This window comes from Buteo buteo, chromosome 1, assembly GCF_964188355.1.
Source record: "Buteo buteo chromosome 1, bButBut1.hap1.1, whole genome shotgun sequence".
NCBI lineage: Eukaryota > Metazoa > Chordata > Aves > Accipitriformes > Accipitridae > Buteo > Buteo buteo.
In genome coordinates, this window is record NC_134171.1 from 33,784,428 (window position 1) to 33,802,671 (window position 18,244).

At 36.1% G+C, this 18,244-nt stretch overlaps 1 protein-coding gene across 1 annotated transcript in view; it reads left to right on the plus strand.

The window, feature by feature from the left end:
• SLC7A2 (solute carrier family 7 member 2) overlaps nucleotides 1-16,265 on the plus strand; it is a 60,318-nt gene extending 44,053 nt beyond the window's left edge. The window contains exons 6-13 of the mRNA XM_075026774.1: nucleotides 68-290; nucleotides 3,341-3,477; nucleotides 6,571-6,673; nucleotides 7,883-8,088; nucleotides 8,391-8,557; nucleotides 9,517-9,625; nucleotides 10,223-10,884; nucleotides 12,066-16,265. Of these exons, the coding sequence (XP_074882875.1) occupies nucleotides 68-290; nucleotides 3,341-3,477; nucleotides 6,571-6,673; nucleotides 7,883-8,088; nucleotides 8,391-8,557; nucleotides 9,517-9,625; nucleotides 10,223-10,410 (1,133 nt within the window). The 3' untranslated portion in view covers nucleotides 10,411-10,884; nucleotides 12,066-16,265. The remainder of the gene's footprint in view (nucleotides 1-67; nucleotides 291-3,340; nucleotides 3,478-6,570; nucleotides 6,674-7,882; nucleotides 8,089-8,390; nucleotides 8,558-9,516; nucleotides 9,626-10,222; nucleotides 10,885-12,065) is intronic.
• The last annotated feature ends 1,979 nt before the right edge of the window (nucleotides 16,266-18,244 follow it).

Here is an 18,244-nt window from a genome sequence, read left to right on the forward strand (position 1 = left end):
TTTTAAAGCTGAAGGTAGGAATGAGTAAGAATTTTTGGTGGGTTATTTTATTTTTTCCTTTTTTCAGGAGAAGAGGTCAAGAATCCTCAGAAAGCCATACCCATAGGAATTGTGGTGTCCCTGCTTGTCTGCTTCATGGCCTATTTTGGGGTTTCAGCTGCACTGACACTTATGATGCCATACTATCTACTAGATGAGAAAAGTCCTCTGCCAGTAGCATTTGAATATGTTGGATGGGGTCCTGCGAAATATGTTGTAGCAGTAGGATCCCTCTGTGCTTTGTCTACAAGGTAAAGACATTGAAAAACTAATTTTATTGGGAAAAGCTGATGGATAATATATGACATTTAAATATAAGTTCATGCATTCATTTTGAAGGCTCAGTTCATGCAAAGGATTAGCAATAAATATTATAAGCATGTTTTAAGCAGGTCTTGATCACAGTAGGTGCATTAATTTAAGTTCCTTTTTTAAACTATACTGTTATTGAAGTCTACCTCTTCGGTTTACTACCCAAAATTTTTTTTTATTAAAATATGCATTTTCAGACATACAACCTGAAAGTTATCTTTATTAACTGATAAAATAAACCTTACCCATTTTGTCCTTTCTTGCTGTCCACTCCCAATGACTCAGCAGCTTTATGGGCTCTGTGTATTTGCAGGCAAAATTGAAGAGATGATTAACTAGCTCCACTCCTCATCTTCGTTGCCTGTCTCTGTTTTCCTCCAGTAGCCAGTCTGTCTTCTGACATCATCCTGTGGTTTCTGTGTGGGTATTTGAGCTATAGATTATAGCTGTGAAAATATTGTAATTTATTCCCCTTTGTGAAACTGTGGATGTAACCTTAATGTGTTATTTTGATTAAAAAGATATGGGAGGTCATGAGATATATTAATATGTGTTCATATGTACTACACCCCTGTTGTAATGTGGTATAAATACTTTCATAGAACTGAAAATTGCTTGATACTTGAATTTAGGGATAGAAAAATGCTGATGCCAATCTTCTACCTGAAGTCATTTACATGAGCTTAAGTGGTAAGAATGCTGGCTGCCTTTCCACAAAGGAAAACGACATGTCTGTTGAAGCACTAATGCTGACAGCACTCCGAGATAACCCTGTAAGCATTAGCCTGAAGATGAGCACGCTGATTGTGGACAGTGGTTTAAAGGAAAGGAGTACTTTGATGTAGGAGGGGATGGAAAAAGGAATGACATTAAAAGAATTGTTGGGCTGACTGAATAATGTCATAGTTACACAGTTCATTCTGGGATCATAGTTATTTTCTATCTAGTTGTCATGGTCCCCTCAGTTTGGAGGGTTTTACTGAATTTATCCTTTATATTGATAAATAGTAAAAGTGGTATATAAGCAGAAACTAGATTAAGTACATTAATACTGGAAAACAAAATTAACTGAGATGGTAAAACGCTTTTGCAGAAATTTGAACTGTTGGTCTTTTTTTCCAGTGTGTTCTGAAGAATTGTATTTACTTATACAGAGAGGTTAATCTTTCAGTGTATTGACTGATGTGAGTTTAGAACAAAACAAAGGAAATTATATTTCATATTCCTCAGTTTAGAGGTATAATTAAGAAAAGAAGTTGGGATCATTGCTTTTGGTCCATATAGTTACCTCTTATTATGTTATGTCATGAATTGTTTCCTCAGGGTAAAGATGCTTGTTACTATTTCTGTTATTTGTGAATGTACTTAGAGGGGTAGGATAAATAAATTTTACAAAGCCACAACAGCAAAAAATTTGGCAGTGGATTTTAACAGTACCCTTATTTGAAAAATCAGTTGTCACCCTTATTCAGGAAACATTCTTTTTTGGAAGGGACATTCATATATCAAAATCAGTTCATGCGCAATGAAACTTCTCATGTGTATTTAACCCTAACACTTGTGTCTCACGAGCATTACTGGAGGTACATAGCATCTGTGGTATGTAATAGCTGTGCCTTCTGTAAGTGACACAGTCGATTCCCTAAAGTAAGAAAGGCAACCATTCACGTGGTTAAAAACTAGTGTGCTTGCTGCAGAGGTTATACTGGCTATGATTTTGCCTTTTGTCTTTTCAGTGTTTTTGGTTGTCTTAATTACAATTATTTCGCTTTGAGGGAAAGAAACCACCTAATTTAAGAAGTATGTTTAAAAAGAGCTTTGAGTTATCAAGAGTTTAAAAGCTTTCTGTGTTCTGCTAATAACAAATCTAAATTAATTAGCTTTGCTTCTTCCAAAAAAAAAGAAACAATCTTAATGAAGCTTGGCTAGAGGTGCTTTAATTGAAAGAAATAATGTGCCCAAGTATAACTATATGGTGCTTACTTTGGATTACGGTTAATCAGCAGCCTCACATGTAAAAGTAGAGTGTAAGAGATGCTGCTAATGCTTATTGATTTGCTGCTGCTGACTGACAGACTTTCTCCAGGAATACTAAAGCTTAATTGCATAGTTAGTGTGACCTGGAACATGTTCCTGGTCCACTAATACCCAAGAACTACAGTGATGGCAAGAGTTACTTTGCTAATCTGAATTCTCTCTGATGAAGCAATTCTATTACCTATGTTAATTAAAAGAAAGAAAAAAGCAATCAACTTTACAGGGAAAAAAAATTCTCTTTGTGTCTGATCTGTAGTATCTTGGGCTGTGGGGCTTTCTGGTTTTGTCTTACAATCATAAATTTTGTTTCTATACATGCCATTAATTAACATTGTTTTTCTTGTCCATGATACAACTCTGCATGAACTGTGTTTGCCATGTTGCATGTGTTTGCTTTTTACTCAGTCTTCTTGGATCCATTTTCCCAATGCCACGTGTAATCTATGCTATGGCGAAGGATGGGTTGCTTTTCAAATGTCTAGCTCAAATCAGTTCCAAAACGAAGACCCCACTAGTTGCTACTCTATCGTCTGGTGCAGTAGCAGGTGAGACTAAGAGTTGATCCTTGTAAAGAAAAGTGCACTGCTAAGCACATTGCATATATGGAAATAAACCACTGTTGTGCAGCTTTGATTTGCTTTGGACTGAAATGATCAAATCTGATTGTTGCCAGGTAAAGTAGGCTACCAGTAAAACTTTTCTCTACCACAGATTTTGTATGCATTGGTTAATCTCAAGTGCTTTCAAAGCCCAGGTGAAAACAAACAACAACCTAAAACCAAGAACAGCAGTCAACCAAACAAAAACCCAAGACCAGCAACACAGAGCCTAAACCAAAACTATACCTAAACCCATTAACTCTTCCAAGCTTTCTTTTTGTGTAGTTGGGTTTATCAGTAAAGCATTGTGCTTTTAATAACCTGTATTTGAACTATACATTTTTCTGTTCTAGTCTTCTCGGCTCTATGTTCCCTTTGCCCCGAATTCTGTTTGCCATGGCACGCGATGGTTTACTCTTTAGTTTTCTTGCCAAAGTGAGTAAGAGGCAGGCACCAGTTTCTGCCACCTTGACAGCAGGGGTCATCTCTGGTAAGCTCTCAAAGCCCGTGTTACTTAAAACTGAGATTTAAACACTCTATGCACGTGCATGGTACTTTATATTTTTGAAAAGGGCTGCTTGTTAATTTCCCTTGCATGTACAACGGGAATAAAATTACTGAGTAATCAAAGGGTGTAAGAACTCCAGATCATGCCAATCATGGTGGTGGTGATGTCCTTAATGTCACAGAATTTAAAATTTTTTTTTTAGTTTTTTTTAATATTGGCCTCTTGTATGGTGAATAAGCTTGTTATTTAATCTAGGTCCCTTAGGCTGATGCTCTACTTACAAGGTTTCCTTATCTGATGTACATTTATAAATTTATCACATCTATAAGGGGGGAAAATAATTGTCATGTTTTTTATTATAAGACATGAGAAAAAAATTGTAAATTTGCAGCAGGATCAACTTCTGTGTAAAATACAAAGATTTTAAAATTTTCTTTTAAAGAAAATGATTCTGGTTTTGTATAGGCTTACAAAATTGTGGTAAACTGTTTCACTTTTGTCCATACTTCTCGCAGAGGTACATGTACCTATGCCCAAATTTCATTGTCATTTCAGTGGGATGTCTAATTACTCAGGAAAACTGGAACCTCTAGAAGTATTTAACTCAAAGGCAAATAAATAAACCTTAAAAGTAATTCAAATATGAAATATATGCCTTATAACATTTAGCAACCCGGGCTAAAATTGATATCAAATAAGAGGTTCCAAACTGAGACTAAAATATTATTATTTATAGTCAGGGTCATCCTCAGATGCCACAAGACTGGAACTGCCCACACCGGGTACTTGATAATAATGTGGGAAGGCACAGTCACTGCCTGGATAGTTCCCACATGAAGCATTATCAGTTATTAATCAGTTCCCTTTTCTTTGGACAGAGTACAAATAAATTGCTTAGAATTACTTTTGTTGTTTTGACTTTACTTTATTTGAATTTATAACATTCACTTATTTCCCTATAACAATTTGGAAGTACAGTTATGTTGGATGAAATGAACATCTTTATCTGAAATCACAGTAATGATGAGGAGAAAGAAAACCATATTACCCAGCTGGTAAACTGATTGATATAGTTTTACAGCCCTGATTATAGCTACGCAGCAGCTGTCACTTGGACTGCTTTTAGACAGTTTGGGGAGTTTGGTGTGTCAACAACTTACCTGAAGACAGCTGGTATTTTTAAAAAGATGCATATTTGGTAACTTGTGGTCATGAATAGTTTTGCCAGAATAGTTACGGATGTATGCAACAGCTTATATTATCTGACTTTTCTGTTCATTCATAGCATGGACAGTATCATAGCTTTAAGAAATGTTAAGGCAATTAGATGTTCTGCCCTTTAATTAAAGTTACCAGTCCAAGACTACAGCTGAGGCAACTGTCACATGCTATTACTGTGACTTACCTTTTCACAGGTAGTAATCATGATTGTGAAACTGCACATAGCGAAACGTTTTGGTGTCAGTCCAAGGTTTCACCATGAATTGATCTAACGTTGTTTCTTGGAGTAGAATGAAGAGAGGTGGAAAAGTGATGCTCTGTCTTTTTTTCTTAGTCAGAAACTTACAGGCATTTTTCAGTTTGGGTCTAATGTAAAAGAATATTCTGGGCTACAAAGTAGCCTTTCAAAGCTAGGATTAAAAATTAAATACAAACACTGTACCTGAGGTTATAGTAGGTCTGTTCTTTGTCAGCTTTGCTTACCTATGCTCTTTTGAGCATGCAAAGCAGTGAGGTATTCAGAAATCTACCCCGTAAACGACCTCTTGGATTTTGGAACATCCACCATCATTAAAGAAAACAAGATGGTATTCCTTCCTTCATTGGAAAAGGAGACTCACAGATGAAATAAAACTTCTGCAACACAGCAGTCTTGTTCTCAGCAAATCACATTTTGCTTTTTCCTTCAGGATCAAATACTAGGGAAATGTGTGTTGTTTGTGCACTTATACACCTGCCTACAAATATATTAACAAGGACGTAACATAAACATTATATATAAGTATTTCTGAATATAGAACAATTTGTGTGTGCATATACATACAGTTTATAAAGGTTATGTTTAATAGTTTCTTTTGATGTTGGGAATACTGATGATTCAAAACATTAAGTATTTTTAGATTCTTTCTGCATCTCAATAATGTTAATAAAATACAAATATTTTAAGAGGTTCTTTGACCACATATATTTCACATCAGTTAGCATTAGCCTTTCATTTAGTGGTGGCTTGTGCTAATTTCTTTATAAACTATGTGTGTCTGTGTGCAAACAGCATAGACAAAAAAAGACATTCCAGAATCTCCAAAAGAATGTGGCATTAGCTTTTATAAACTCAAAGACTGCTATAATTACTCTCAGTATCATGGAATTTTCTGTGTCTGATTTCAGTGATCTTAAGAATATTAATTCTTGTGAGATTTTGATGGCCTCTCCTGAAAGCCACTTAATGTTTTTTTCTAAGATAATAACTTTTAAAAACCCCACAAAACTATTTTATTTGAGACAACTCCTGAAAGTCTCCTTTACATTGAGCTCTTTCTCTGCTCAGCAGAAATTTTACATACCGGTGACCTACTGGGTGTGATAATTTTTCCCCAGTTTTGCAGTGGGATCCATCCTCTCAGCTTTGGTGAGATTCTGTTGAAGGATCTGAACCTTAATCTATAAAAATGTATTTTTAATGTGGCCCCAATTCAACAAGCTGTGTGTGCAAATACTTATGTCCAAATAAGTCCAATACTAATCGCTTGATTATGCAGCATGACTGTATGGCTCATCAGTGCATATCTATATCAATGAGATTCCCAACTGTAGGGAATTAGGTTTGGGAATGTTGGCGATGACTTAAAAAATGTGTTTTTAAGGATTACCGTGATTTCATTCATATTGCTGTCAGTAGAACAATGTAAAGTTACACTGTGGACAGATTTTAAAATCTTATTTCTTAATATTTTTTAATATTGATCTTAGCACTTACGGTTGGACTCGATGAGCTTAAAGGTCTTTTCCAACCTAAACAATTCTATGATTCTATGTCAGCCTCATACAAATTTTGTGTTTTCTTTTCTTTTTTAGCTATAATGGCATTTCTGTTTGACCTAAAGGCTTTAGTGGACATGATGTCTATTGGTACACTTCTTGCTTATTCACTTGTGGCAACCTGTGTCCTTATTCTTAGGTGAGTCAAAAACATCCTTTGTATTCTACTGTGGTTTATTTTGTGTTGGTCAGTATATAAACAGAAGTGACATTTACAGGGTATGTTTTTTGCTAGATAGCTAAATTTTTAAAAATTAGCTGTATGCATATAACTGACTACTAAGAAGTGTGACTCATCAAAGAAAACAATGATATATTGTCATGTCAGTATAGTAGTTAGTCAAGTCAAAGCTTCATATGAAATCTAGGCACCGTTTATTTTCCAGATGTATCGGTCCAAGCATTGGTCCCAAAGGTACTAGATGTAAGCTTGTGTACGATGAATCAGTGAATGATATTTTGATATGAATAGAATCTGTGCTGTACATCAGGCCTATTACATTGTGGGGGCTATAGGTGAAAGGGGTAGATGTTCTAGGTAGTTCACAGGATGAACAAATTCAGATAGTTTCTTTGTATTACCCTACTCAGAAACGTAAAACCAGGCAAGTGTTTCAAGATGTGGTAGCCCTAGGAGAGAGTGCAAATATTACCTCTCAATGAGTGAGATTATAAATACCTGTCAGTAAAACTCTGGTATCTGTTCTGTTTGTAAAGCTGTGGAATAATACTGCTATATTGGTAGCTACAGCTCACTTTATTATGTATTGCTCTTTTTAACTTAAAAAGTCAGTCTTTACTACTTAAGGGTAAGTAATTAACTTTGAAAAGCGTAACAGCTTAAATTCAGCTCAAATTCATTGTTGCAATAATTTACACTTTAAAAGAGAAGACTATTTTATCCCATAGTGACTTATTTAAAATATGTATTTTTAAAAACACACTTAAATTCTAACAAAGCAGATGTAAAATTTCAGTTTATGCCAGTTAGTAGGCCTCTTACAGTATGGGAAGCAAGTCAGAAAGAAGGTCCCCTATCCTTTCCCTGCCATTGACCACCAGACCCTGTCCCCTTTTTTTGTATGAGACTGCTCATTTATCTGACCCATTGGTGCATTCATGTAGCTTAAAAAACTGCACCCAAAAATCCCCAAACAAACCCAGAAAAAAGATGAGTTGCCGTAGGTTTTTTATATATGATACTGACTAATAATACATGCTGTTGCAGTGCAGTTATAAATTGGGAAATTCTAAATCTCTACTGCAAAGAATTTAGTATTTGAATACATTCCTGGAGTCGTACTGCTTCACTTAATTTTTTTTATTATCCTGTTTGTTTTATGCATAGGTACCAACCCAGTTTAACCTATGAGCAACCAAAATATTCTCCAGAAAAAGCTGCTTTGGCTGCATCTGAAAGGGAATCTGCAGTAAGTGAATCACAGATAAATATGATACAAGAGAATCACTTCAGTCTTCAGGCCCTGATTAATCCATCCAGTTTACCTACCGAGCAGACTGCAACTACTGTTAACTTTTTAGTGGGTCTCTTAGGTAAGTATTCAGCTGTCCAAACTCATATAATGCATTAACATAAATAATGTAATTTTATTAAAGACAAAATTAAAAATCCAGTGATAACGTGCCTCCTTTCAGTCATAATTAATGTGTCATTCTGCAGAATGCTTTTATAATTCTTGATGCATCTAATCTGTAGTCTAGTATATTTGCCTTTAATTAATAAACATTTTCATCATAACTGAAGACCTGCTATCATTCTTCTTAATAGTCACTTCCTCTTCAATGCAGAAATAAGTGACTTCTTTCCTATTTCCATCATTTTGTTTTTCACACAGCTTGCTTGGTTTGTGGCTTGAGTGTCCTCACTACATACGGGATTAATTTCATTGCTAACTTGGAGCCCTGGAGTATTGGCCTTCTTGCTGTGTTGGTGGCGTCCTTCATAGTTACCATTCTCCTCATCCAAAGGCAGCCTCAGAACCAGCAGAAAGTGGCCTTTATGGTGAATAACATATTCTCCGTGTTATTCTCTAATGAGAGGTTTGGATGGATTCTAACAAGTGGGAGAGGGGCAGAGAGAGAGAGAGAGATGGTCCTTTTTCAGGCAGTCTTTCATTGCTGCACTGCCACTATTGCAGGTTTTCTGGTGAAGGTAAGCATAGCGGATGGTCATGGCTGAATCATCAGCACCTGCAGCCCAGTTCAGATCTTCTCAGGACTAGACAAAGGGTTTTATCGCCCACAGACTGAATGTGTGACATGCATAATAGGAGCGTGGCTGCAGAAAAAGGCTGTACCACTGACGTTGGCGTGAATGGCTGCTAGTACAACTAGTGGATCTGACAGCACTGATCTTCTAGGTATTCCTTTAGGTGCATCCTCAGAGTGCACATTGCTGAGACCCAAGTAATTTTAGACCTCAATTTAAGCACTTAGAAACTGGAAAATGATTCAGAACCTGATTAGTGTACAAATGCTTTGGACCACAATACAATTTGTACCTCCCAGAGTATCATCCTTTAATTTCGAGCTTTCACTTACATTCTAAGATCAGTTATTTAATGGAGTATTTAATGGAAATACTGAAGCATAGTGATGAAGGTCAAGGAATCTGGTGGTGCTGGGGGGGCATTTCAGAAAGAAGGGGTATATATAAATATGTAGTATTTTTCAGCTGTAGATACAGGAATTCATGAGTATACGTTCAGCACAAACTGGAACAGTTTTTCTACACAGCCTTAGAGAATATGTATTAAACATAATGTATCGTAGAAGTTTAAGACATGTAGAAACTGGTGGTTAAACCCAGTGAAAAAGAAAATTTGACTATATTCCAATAAATTATTTTTTTCAATTCCTTTTTAGTGATTAGATGTGTCACCTCTAGTTTGTGTTGTAGAACTGAAGTGTGACATGCAAGAAACTGTATTTAATACAAACGTATTAAATATTTCCTTTTAGGTTCCACTGTTGCCATTTTTGCCATCATTCAGTATCCTGGTAAATATTTACTTGATGGTACAATTAAGTGGAGACACTTGGATCAGATTTAGCTTCTGGATGGCACTTGGTAGGTACTTCTGTTCATTTCAGTCACTTCTTATGTTAGGATTCATGAATCCCATCTTAGAACATTTGATTCTCTTCCTCTAAATATTTGAAAAAAGGTCTGCATTTTAATAAAAGTCAGCTGATATTTCTGATCAAAACAAGAGCATGCTTCAGAAGCAGTATTTATATGCAGTCAAAATTGTAATTACAGTTTTGAGGTAATAGGAAGAATCAAAGTTATAAGACTAATTCCAATCAGCCACAATTTTTTTTTCCTAATAAATATAGCTAAAATTGTGCAGAAACCTGTTTGTAACAGGTTTCTTCCCAGTATATCAGTCATTCTCCTTTAAGATATGGAAAATTTTATTAGTTCCATCTAGACATAAATTAGAGATAGTAGTTTCCATGACCTATTAGACCATTTAATTATGCAAAAATGATGCAGTGGAATTTCCATAGAAACAGGGAAGACCTAAAGCATGAGCTCTGATTAAGATACCTGAAGAAGAGACTTGTTTTGGAAAATATGTTCAGCCAGGAATTAATAACTAACTACTTTTTAAGGCACTACTTGCCTGAAAACCCTATTAACTTTTTTTTTTCCCTTTGGAAGGCTTCCTTATTTACTTTGCTTATGGCATCAGACACAGTCTTGAAGGTCATCGTAGTGATGGGGATGACGATTCTTGTTCAGAAAATAGTGGGTTGCAAGAAAAGAACCCTGTGGAAGAAGTGAATGAACCTGAAAATGCAGATGAAAGTGATCAATTTCTTGCACATGAGAGGACAAGTGAATGTTAATCTATGCAAACATACAAGTCTTTTAAACCTTTAATTGACATTTTACTTGCGGACTGAAATTTCAAAAGCTTTCTGCCAACATTGTGCCTTTTGAAAGTGTTTACTACAAGGCCTGGCTGATATTTTGGACAAGCTGCTAATCCATCTTCACCATTTCAGAACTGACAGCATGGACATTAATATTTAAATTATAAAGCAAACAAGAGAAGTGCCCTTTGGCAAGCAAAAATTCAGATGCGTTATTTGAACTGTCATCCAAATCACTGGCAATCACAAAATACGAAGAATTTTAGAACTGCCTGCAAGAAGTTCTGAATATTTGACACTGCATTGTGAACACAAGTGCCTTCCGTAACTTCTCCTTATCTCGTTACGTGTTTTGGTCACAATCTAATAGGTCTCTTCTTTCTACAGAAGTAACTCTCACAGGAGATAAATTGCAGACAGGCCTGAGAAGTATTTACAGAATGAATGGTAATTGTACAGATCTGATACTTTGCAAAAAGTGGAGGATCATATATTTATGTAAAAAGAAATAATTACTTACCTTTACTAATCAGTAGTCATGGAGATCTCAAGCAGTAAAGATACTTCAAAGACTTCTAGTCCCCCTGAATAGTATTCAAGATTTCTACTTATGTGAATTCCTTTCCTTTCAGAGATGCTGTGTGTATAAAATAATACTCCCAAGGGGAGCTATGTTGTTTTCTGCAAAAGCATCTGGGAAATAACCTGTATTGACAGTGACATTTGCATGTGATTTAGCAAGTATTGTGCTTTTGATTTCAGAAGGGCCAGGATTTTATCCCTGACTACATAATTTGGTACTTACATACAGCAGTCATCAAATTTTCCTCCTTAATACTCACTTATTCCCCCTATATTTTCTTCTCTTTTATCATGTGCCAGAGCTGTTACTTCTGATATTAGTTGTTACACATTGCTTCTCCTCAGGCACAAAATCCCAGCCTTCTTTTCAGATGGAAGGGGAGGTTAAAAAAACAGAGGCCCAGGCTTTGGAAAAAATCCTCATCAAAACAGTGTTTCAGTGCTTTGCTAAGCCTGAAACATACGTTAGCACAGCAGTTTTTCGCGAGCCAAGCCTACACCCACAAATCTATTCATGTGGGTAGGATGTCCAAATGCTAATTTATGTGAAGAACCAACTTGTTGCAGCAGTGCTGGGTGAACAATTATTTTAAAGCTGTTGAAAATGGAAACTGTTCTTCTTTCAACATAAAAGTCATGTTACCTGTCAAAGGCACCCAGATATTTTAACACTTTCTCTCAGCAAGTAGTAGGCTCAAGTCCCATGCAGGATTCCACAGAATGAAGTTATTTTGCAAGAATGTATTTATAAAAATAACTTCTCTAAAGTAAGAACTGTCTTGGACTTTGTCATGGAGAGTTGCAATCTGTTGCCAGTACTAATCATTAGTATTAATCTCTGTTGTTAGGTATAAAAACCTTAGATCCTGTGAGAGCTATGTTGGTTGACAGTGGAAAGCACCTTACTTTTTATAATAGCTGGAATTCTGGAATTTCACCAAAAAAAAAAAAAGAAAAGGAAAAAGAAAAAAAAAGAAAAAAGAAAAAGAAAAAAGAAAAAGAAACTAGTTAAGCTTCTTCTGTCTCTCTCTTGTTCTTTTTCACAGCAATAGATTCACGCTTTTCAATCTTAAAACGACTTCTGTTGTTGTATGAGAGTAGCGTGCCTAAACGTTGAAGGGCAGAAGGAGAAGTGCTTCTTGATGGAGAACCCTGCAATGGGCTGATATCCCACCGTGGAGCAGGTCCGAGGTTTACAGCCTGATGCCTTTCTTCTCAGCTTGAACTGGGAGGAGAGGGTCCTGCAGTGCTGGCAGCAGCGAGCGGATAGATGTGTGCTGTTGCAGCAGTGGCCTCTACTGGCTACTCAGAATTAGGAGTAGCAATCTGAAAATACGAGAGGCATGCAATAGGTGAAACACCCATCTCCTAACTGAGGTTCCGGCTTATACATCCTCTAACTGCAACTGCTGTTGTCCTAAGGACTGTTGTTCTAGTGAGTGGTGGTCCTTAAAAATGGATGGGACAGAGAGGATGAGGAGAAACTATAGGGTAGGTGGCAATTAGGTACTGTTTTTTAATATATCCTAATTCATCCAGAACTGATCATAAGTTATAGCCACTTCTTTCCACAATTTGTCATCATTTTACAAATGCCATTAAAGAAAGACTCAAATCTCATCTTAGACTAATGCAAGTAGATGATATGCTAAGTAGATATTTGGTTGATAGGAACGGATAGGAATTCTCAGGGCAGTTCTTAGAGCTATTGATAATTTTCAATACCTCTATTCAGTGAATGAAAGAGCTGTCTGTGTCAGTTGGATCTGCTGTTTTAATTGTAATTCTCAACTGGGGCCCATGTTTTTTTGCCAAAAATGACAAAAGAACGATATGTTCTTGTTTGAAATATTAGAAATTTAAGACTTTCCAGGCTCTTGAAAGGAATCCAAGGAAGTAATTTTTAGATACGTCAAAACAAAAATTTTATTTATAAGTAACCAAAAAATTGAGTAAATGAATGTATGTTCTGTTGTTTTTAACCCCACAAGTATTTGAAATAGAGAAGCTGATGCTTTTCCTCATCAGCTACAACTCTGTCACGAGCACGGCTTCTTCAGTGGTTATACTTTCAGAGGACATTCTTAACCTGTCTTGCCCAGTGCTCTTAAATCCTCAGCTGCAAAAAGTGCCATTTCTGTGGGAGCAAGTCAGCAGTGCTCAGGTAAAGCTTTTGTGTGACGTCTTTACAAGCCTACAGTGAAACAAAGCTCTTTTACAATTCCTTACACATCTCAGTGTGTGGGAAGTAGAGACTTACTTTTTCCTATGGTTGCTGATGCCGCAGAGCAGGCGAGCCAGGCTCCCAAGATGCAAACTGCTGCTGTTCTGTGATGTGCAAGGAAGACCCCATTCCCTCCCAAGGCCATCATATAGAATGTATGTGTGCATGCCTGTCTATATCTGCATCTGTCTGACATTGGACCATAGTGATTTTGATGTACTGGTTAAAATAATTTCTATACTGCACTGGAATTTTCCTTTGAAGGGATACTGTCAATATAATAAACTTCTGACTAAAGCAAGTGCTAGCTAAGGCTTCTGGAGATAATTAAAGAAAATAAATTTTCTAGCTTATTTACCTAATGGATGTGTCAGCACTTTGTGTATTGACAGTTTCCCCTTTCATTTGTATCAATATTTCTCCCCCCTTGTTAGAGAAATTAACTATATAAAAAACAAAGAATGTGCCTGTACAAATATTGCTAAGGGAGATGGGAGCAGCAGCAGCACAGGAACTATCCTCTTAACTAATGAGATACAAAATGAAATTAAAGGAAAGTCATTGGGTATTCTCGGCTGCTTCAACTGCGCAAAGCTTATTTATATGTGTGTATAGTTAAAGTCATTATTAGTCAGTGGCTGAGTAAGAACAGGACAAGCCAGAAGTAAGATATTTATGCTAATTTTGGTATGCATTTGTACATGCAGTCTTGAAATTCCAGATGTTTTAGTGGGACTTTGCAGGAGCAAAGGACATGCCATGATGGTCCTTACACAGGAGCCATGTATGAAACAAATCTTGATTTTGTTCTCACATTTGCTGTATGTCCGTATTTGCTGAGAGAGCAGCTGAAAGCACAAGTCCAGTGGAATTAAATCATTGTTATTTTTTAACATAGTTGTTGATATTGTAAATTGTTCTGTGCAAATAATAATGGTGTTAATACCAAATATCTATTATTGGAGGTAGCTTATTGGTTTTTCTTCATTTGTAGAAAAAATCCTCCAAAAACTATTTGTATTGGTACATTCTGGATGTGCCTTTAGATAGAGGAATTATTCTTATCTAGTTATATTTAAGAAAGCAAGCTAAAGCATATTTAAGGGAGAACAAGTAAATCCTTTTGTTCTGAGAGATAAGAGTTATAAAAGATTTCTGTATAGTTCTTGTTAACTAAAGTGATCTTGTGGTATTCCAGTCCTAATTCTGCAATAGGAAATTTTACGAGGTATCTTAGATTTCACTGTCTGTTATCCTGGATAAAACTATTCTGTTAATAATAGTATGCTTTTTCCTGCACAACAAATGCCAGTTAGATTCCTGAAATCTGTCATATTATGTTTATGTCACCATGTGTTAAAGCCATTTATATTACCTGCTGTTAGAGAATTATCAGTAATAAATGTCAGTAGTAGTGATAGAGGGTTACTAATGTACTTACTTATGAATTTAACTATGCCATCCAGAAACTTCAAATGATACAATGAATTTAGAGGCAAAACTTGGTAAAGCTTAAATGTATATTCTGTATTTTATTAGATGATAAATGTACAAGTCCAGCCACCTTTCCTTTAAAATTTATGCAAAGATATATATATTTTTAAGAAATAAAAGGCATACTGTTTTCATGGAGGTTTTAGTAAGTGCCGATATCAGATATGCCATAAGCATCCTGAGATACTGAAAGCTGAACAACTTGGGTGAAATCCATGACAGTGCAGGAAATCTGTGTGGGACTGTGCAATTGTTTTAATCAGGTGTGATGCCTTTGACATTGAGGTGCATTTTGTACAGTAGGAATTTAATTCACATGATGGTTGGCGTGTGTTACTTGATTACATAAAAAAGAAATAAAAGCACCTTTTAATGCTCTTGGGCCCTAATTCTTCCTAGACTTGCCAGGAAGTTTGCACAAATTGCAGTATGCTCATTGAAAGCACTGAGGTTACTCAGTCTTAGGCAAGTATTTATTTTACAGAAAGAGCAGGTGGTATTTCATATAGTGTAGGATCTTTGTATTTGTTTTTAATTTCCTGTACCTTTAGGATTTCTTTCTGGTATATGTTTTGAGGACCTCTGCATTTTTAATAGTTGGACCTTTCCAAAACTAAATATAATGCCTTTACCATCTCCCGATCTGTTTTCCATTTGATTTCAGACAACAAAGTCCTTAACGTCAGCTAAGTTGAAGGATTTCTGTGCATAGACATGCATTACAAAGAACTATGTATATATATCATTATTTTTATCATCAGCTGGACAAATTCTGTTGTCTTTGTATGTTTTCACTGAGCCTTGTGCCAGGTAAACTCTAGCTTCACCAGTACAAGTTTAGTTGGAGTCAGGACAAAGGATAAAGGATTTGAATGTTTAGGAGGGCTTTTTTCTTTTGTGTTTCCAGAAAGTAAAGCACGAAATATGTGTTACATATCTTTAAAAATAGTTATGTGTGCATCATTTTAAAAAACATTAGTGTTCATATCCATTTTAACTTTTCTTTTTGTTCATATGTACATCGTAGTGATTATTTCTGTATTATATGCTGCTAGGCATTTAAAATGTAGATAGAATGATTATGATGCAGCTTAAACAACAAATTTGTATTTCTTTGAAGTGCTCTACCAAAATGAAAAGTCTTGAATTTTTATGAATGTAAAAATGCTTATATTTAAGAATATGGTGCTTGTTTTTTCACTTTTACAATAGAATTGCAATCAATGATATTTTTAGTTACCTTAGTTTCAAATTCTGATGGAAATGACATTGCTCTTCATTTACTGTAAAATGTGCTTCACAGGATAACAATTGTGCATTTATTCTGTATTTTTTAAATAAAGCTGAATATCACTTGTATGTACTTCATACAACAGCTCTAACTTTAACCACCACTATAGTTTTAGTAAACACTAAAATAATATAGTGACTTAATAATCATTAGTGTGTCAGATATCTAATGTCATGACATTATACAAATCGTAACACACTTAAAATAAATAACATGATAACTCCTATGCATTTTATAAAGGGGAAAAAACAACCATGTTTTATGTTTAAATCTTTTATTTTTCCAGTGGTCTGGAGAAGGGGATAGTAGCAGCATTTGTTTCATACTTGCTTCCAAGCACTCAAGAAGTCACTGAAATAGAGAACACCGCCCTTTGATTTGGGCATTTTGTCTTACAGTGCCAAACCAGAGATGATGTTAGGTTTGATTTCCAGAGGGAGTGAGTAGCCCTCGGCGTTCATGGTGCTCAACTTTCTGAAGCACCAAGCCTTGTCCTGGCAGCATCCAACCTCAGAATTGGATGGATAAACTCACTGTTGTCTCCTGTTTCCCTTTTGGGGAAAAAAAAAACCCCAAACCAAGAAAACCTGCCCAAACTTCCTCAGCTATGAATAGTACTATGGGTATATCAGGAGAATAAAAGCATGAATCTGGGCAATGGATAACAATAGCTTTGACGCTGAGAACCACATTCCCAGAGCAAGCTTATCATCTGTCACTGTTTTTAAAGACATTTGGGTGGTCATCTTTGTTCACAGACTGAAGAGTAGCTACAACTTTGGGGTTTTTTTCTGACGTATACTGCAACTCTTTCATATAATTCTTTATAAAGTTTTCAAATTATTAATATAAGACTGATCTTGAAAACCTTGGTCCCTTGAAGCAGTGGAAATATGGCCAATGATTTAAATGAGTATAAGAGTCATTCTGCAAGTATCACATTTAAAACATTGACCTGAAAAGATGTATTTAAACTATCAGTTTACTCATGTGGAGAACTGGGGTCACTACATGTAGGTTTACATTAGTTCTCATGAAGAACTAAATGAAAATTTAAATAGTTTTTTCTTGCACACCCATTTAAAATTAGGAAACTTAAAATTCATAAAATCACTTTCTTTCTTCATTGTATATATCTATACAGTAAAAAGGTATATGTCAGCCTAAATATATCTTAAAATTAATGCAGTCTGAGTGTTATTTCCAAGTGCTATTACCGTGTTTTCCAAAATACACTAATAATATTTGGAGCTCAGACACCATTACATCATTGACCTACCCCATGTATGAAAGGAAAAGGGAAATTTGACCTAGGAAGGCACGTAAGAATTGCAACTAGCAGTTCTGCAGATGATAGAAAAAAATCCACTCTTCATCAGAACGAGCTGTGAATATTTCCAATGAAATGTGCAGTTTATATCGCACATCTTTTTCGAGTTAGCTCCAAGATTCTTCTTCCTTAAAACAAAGTCTGATAACCTTTTCAGAATATAATGCCTGGTGGTATTCTAGCTCTTTAAACAGGGAAAGACCCTCTAGCAATAAAAATACCTTTTTTCTTAATTTGTTACAGGTAATGGATGACGTGTTTAGGATATGCTGATGTATACTCAGGTCATTGCATAAAACCCCTAAGAAGTTCTAGGCAGAACCGTAATAAGGCTGTAGAATGAAAAAGAGATCATGAAATTTCATCATCTTACTCCACACCTGGGCCTTACTGGTGGCTTTACTGCTAACCAGATACCCCAGGGTGAAGTCTCGGAGCAGGCTCAGGCAAGAAGGTGTCTGAACTCTGCATGTGTATGCATTTATGAGCATTGGGGAGCATTATGTATGTCCTTTCTAATTTATTTTTACAGATGCAGTCAAAGCCTAGACTTCATCTAAGATCTGTAAACACTCTACTCTCGCATCTACTATGGCCCTGGAGCTGTGGCCCGGGACACCATGCCCCATTTACTTTATCCTGACTCACACTGAACTGTGGTCTTGTCTACTACAGGGTCTGCCTGTGACCTCTGACCGCCTTTATTTTTCCTCCTCCCAGTCCAGTGTCTTCACCTTGCCCCACATCTACCTTTGTGGCCTCTCCAGCCCTATTTTCCCCTCCCTTCTCCTCCAAGGAAACCCTCAGATTTCAAGAAACGGCTTTTGACAGCTCAGTGTGGGCATAAACATACACGCAGCAAACGCTAGGTTTACCATGTTCATCT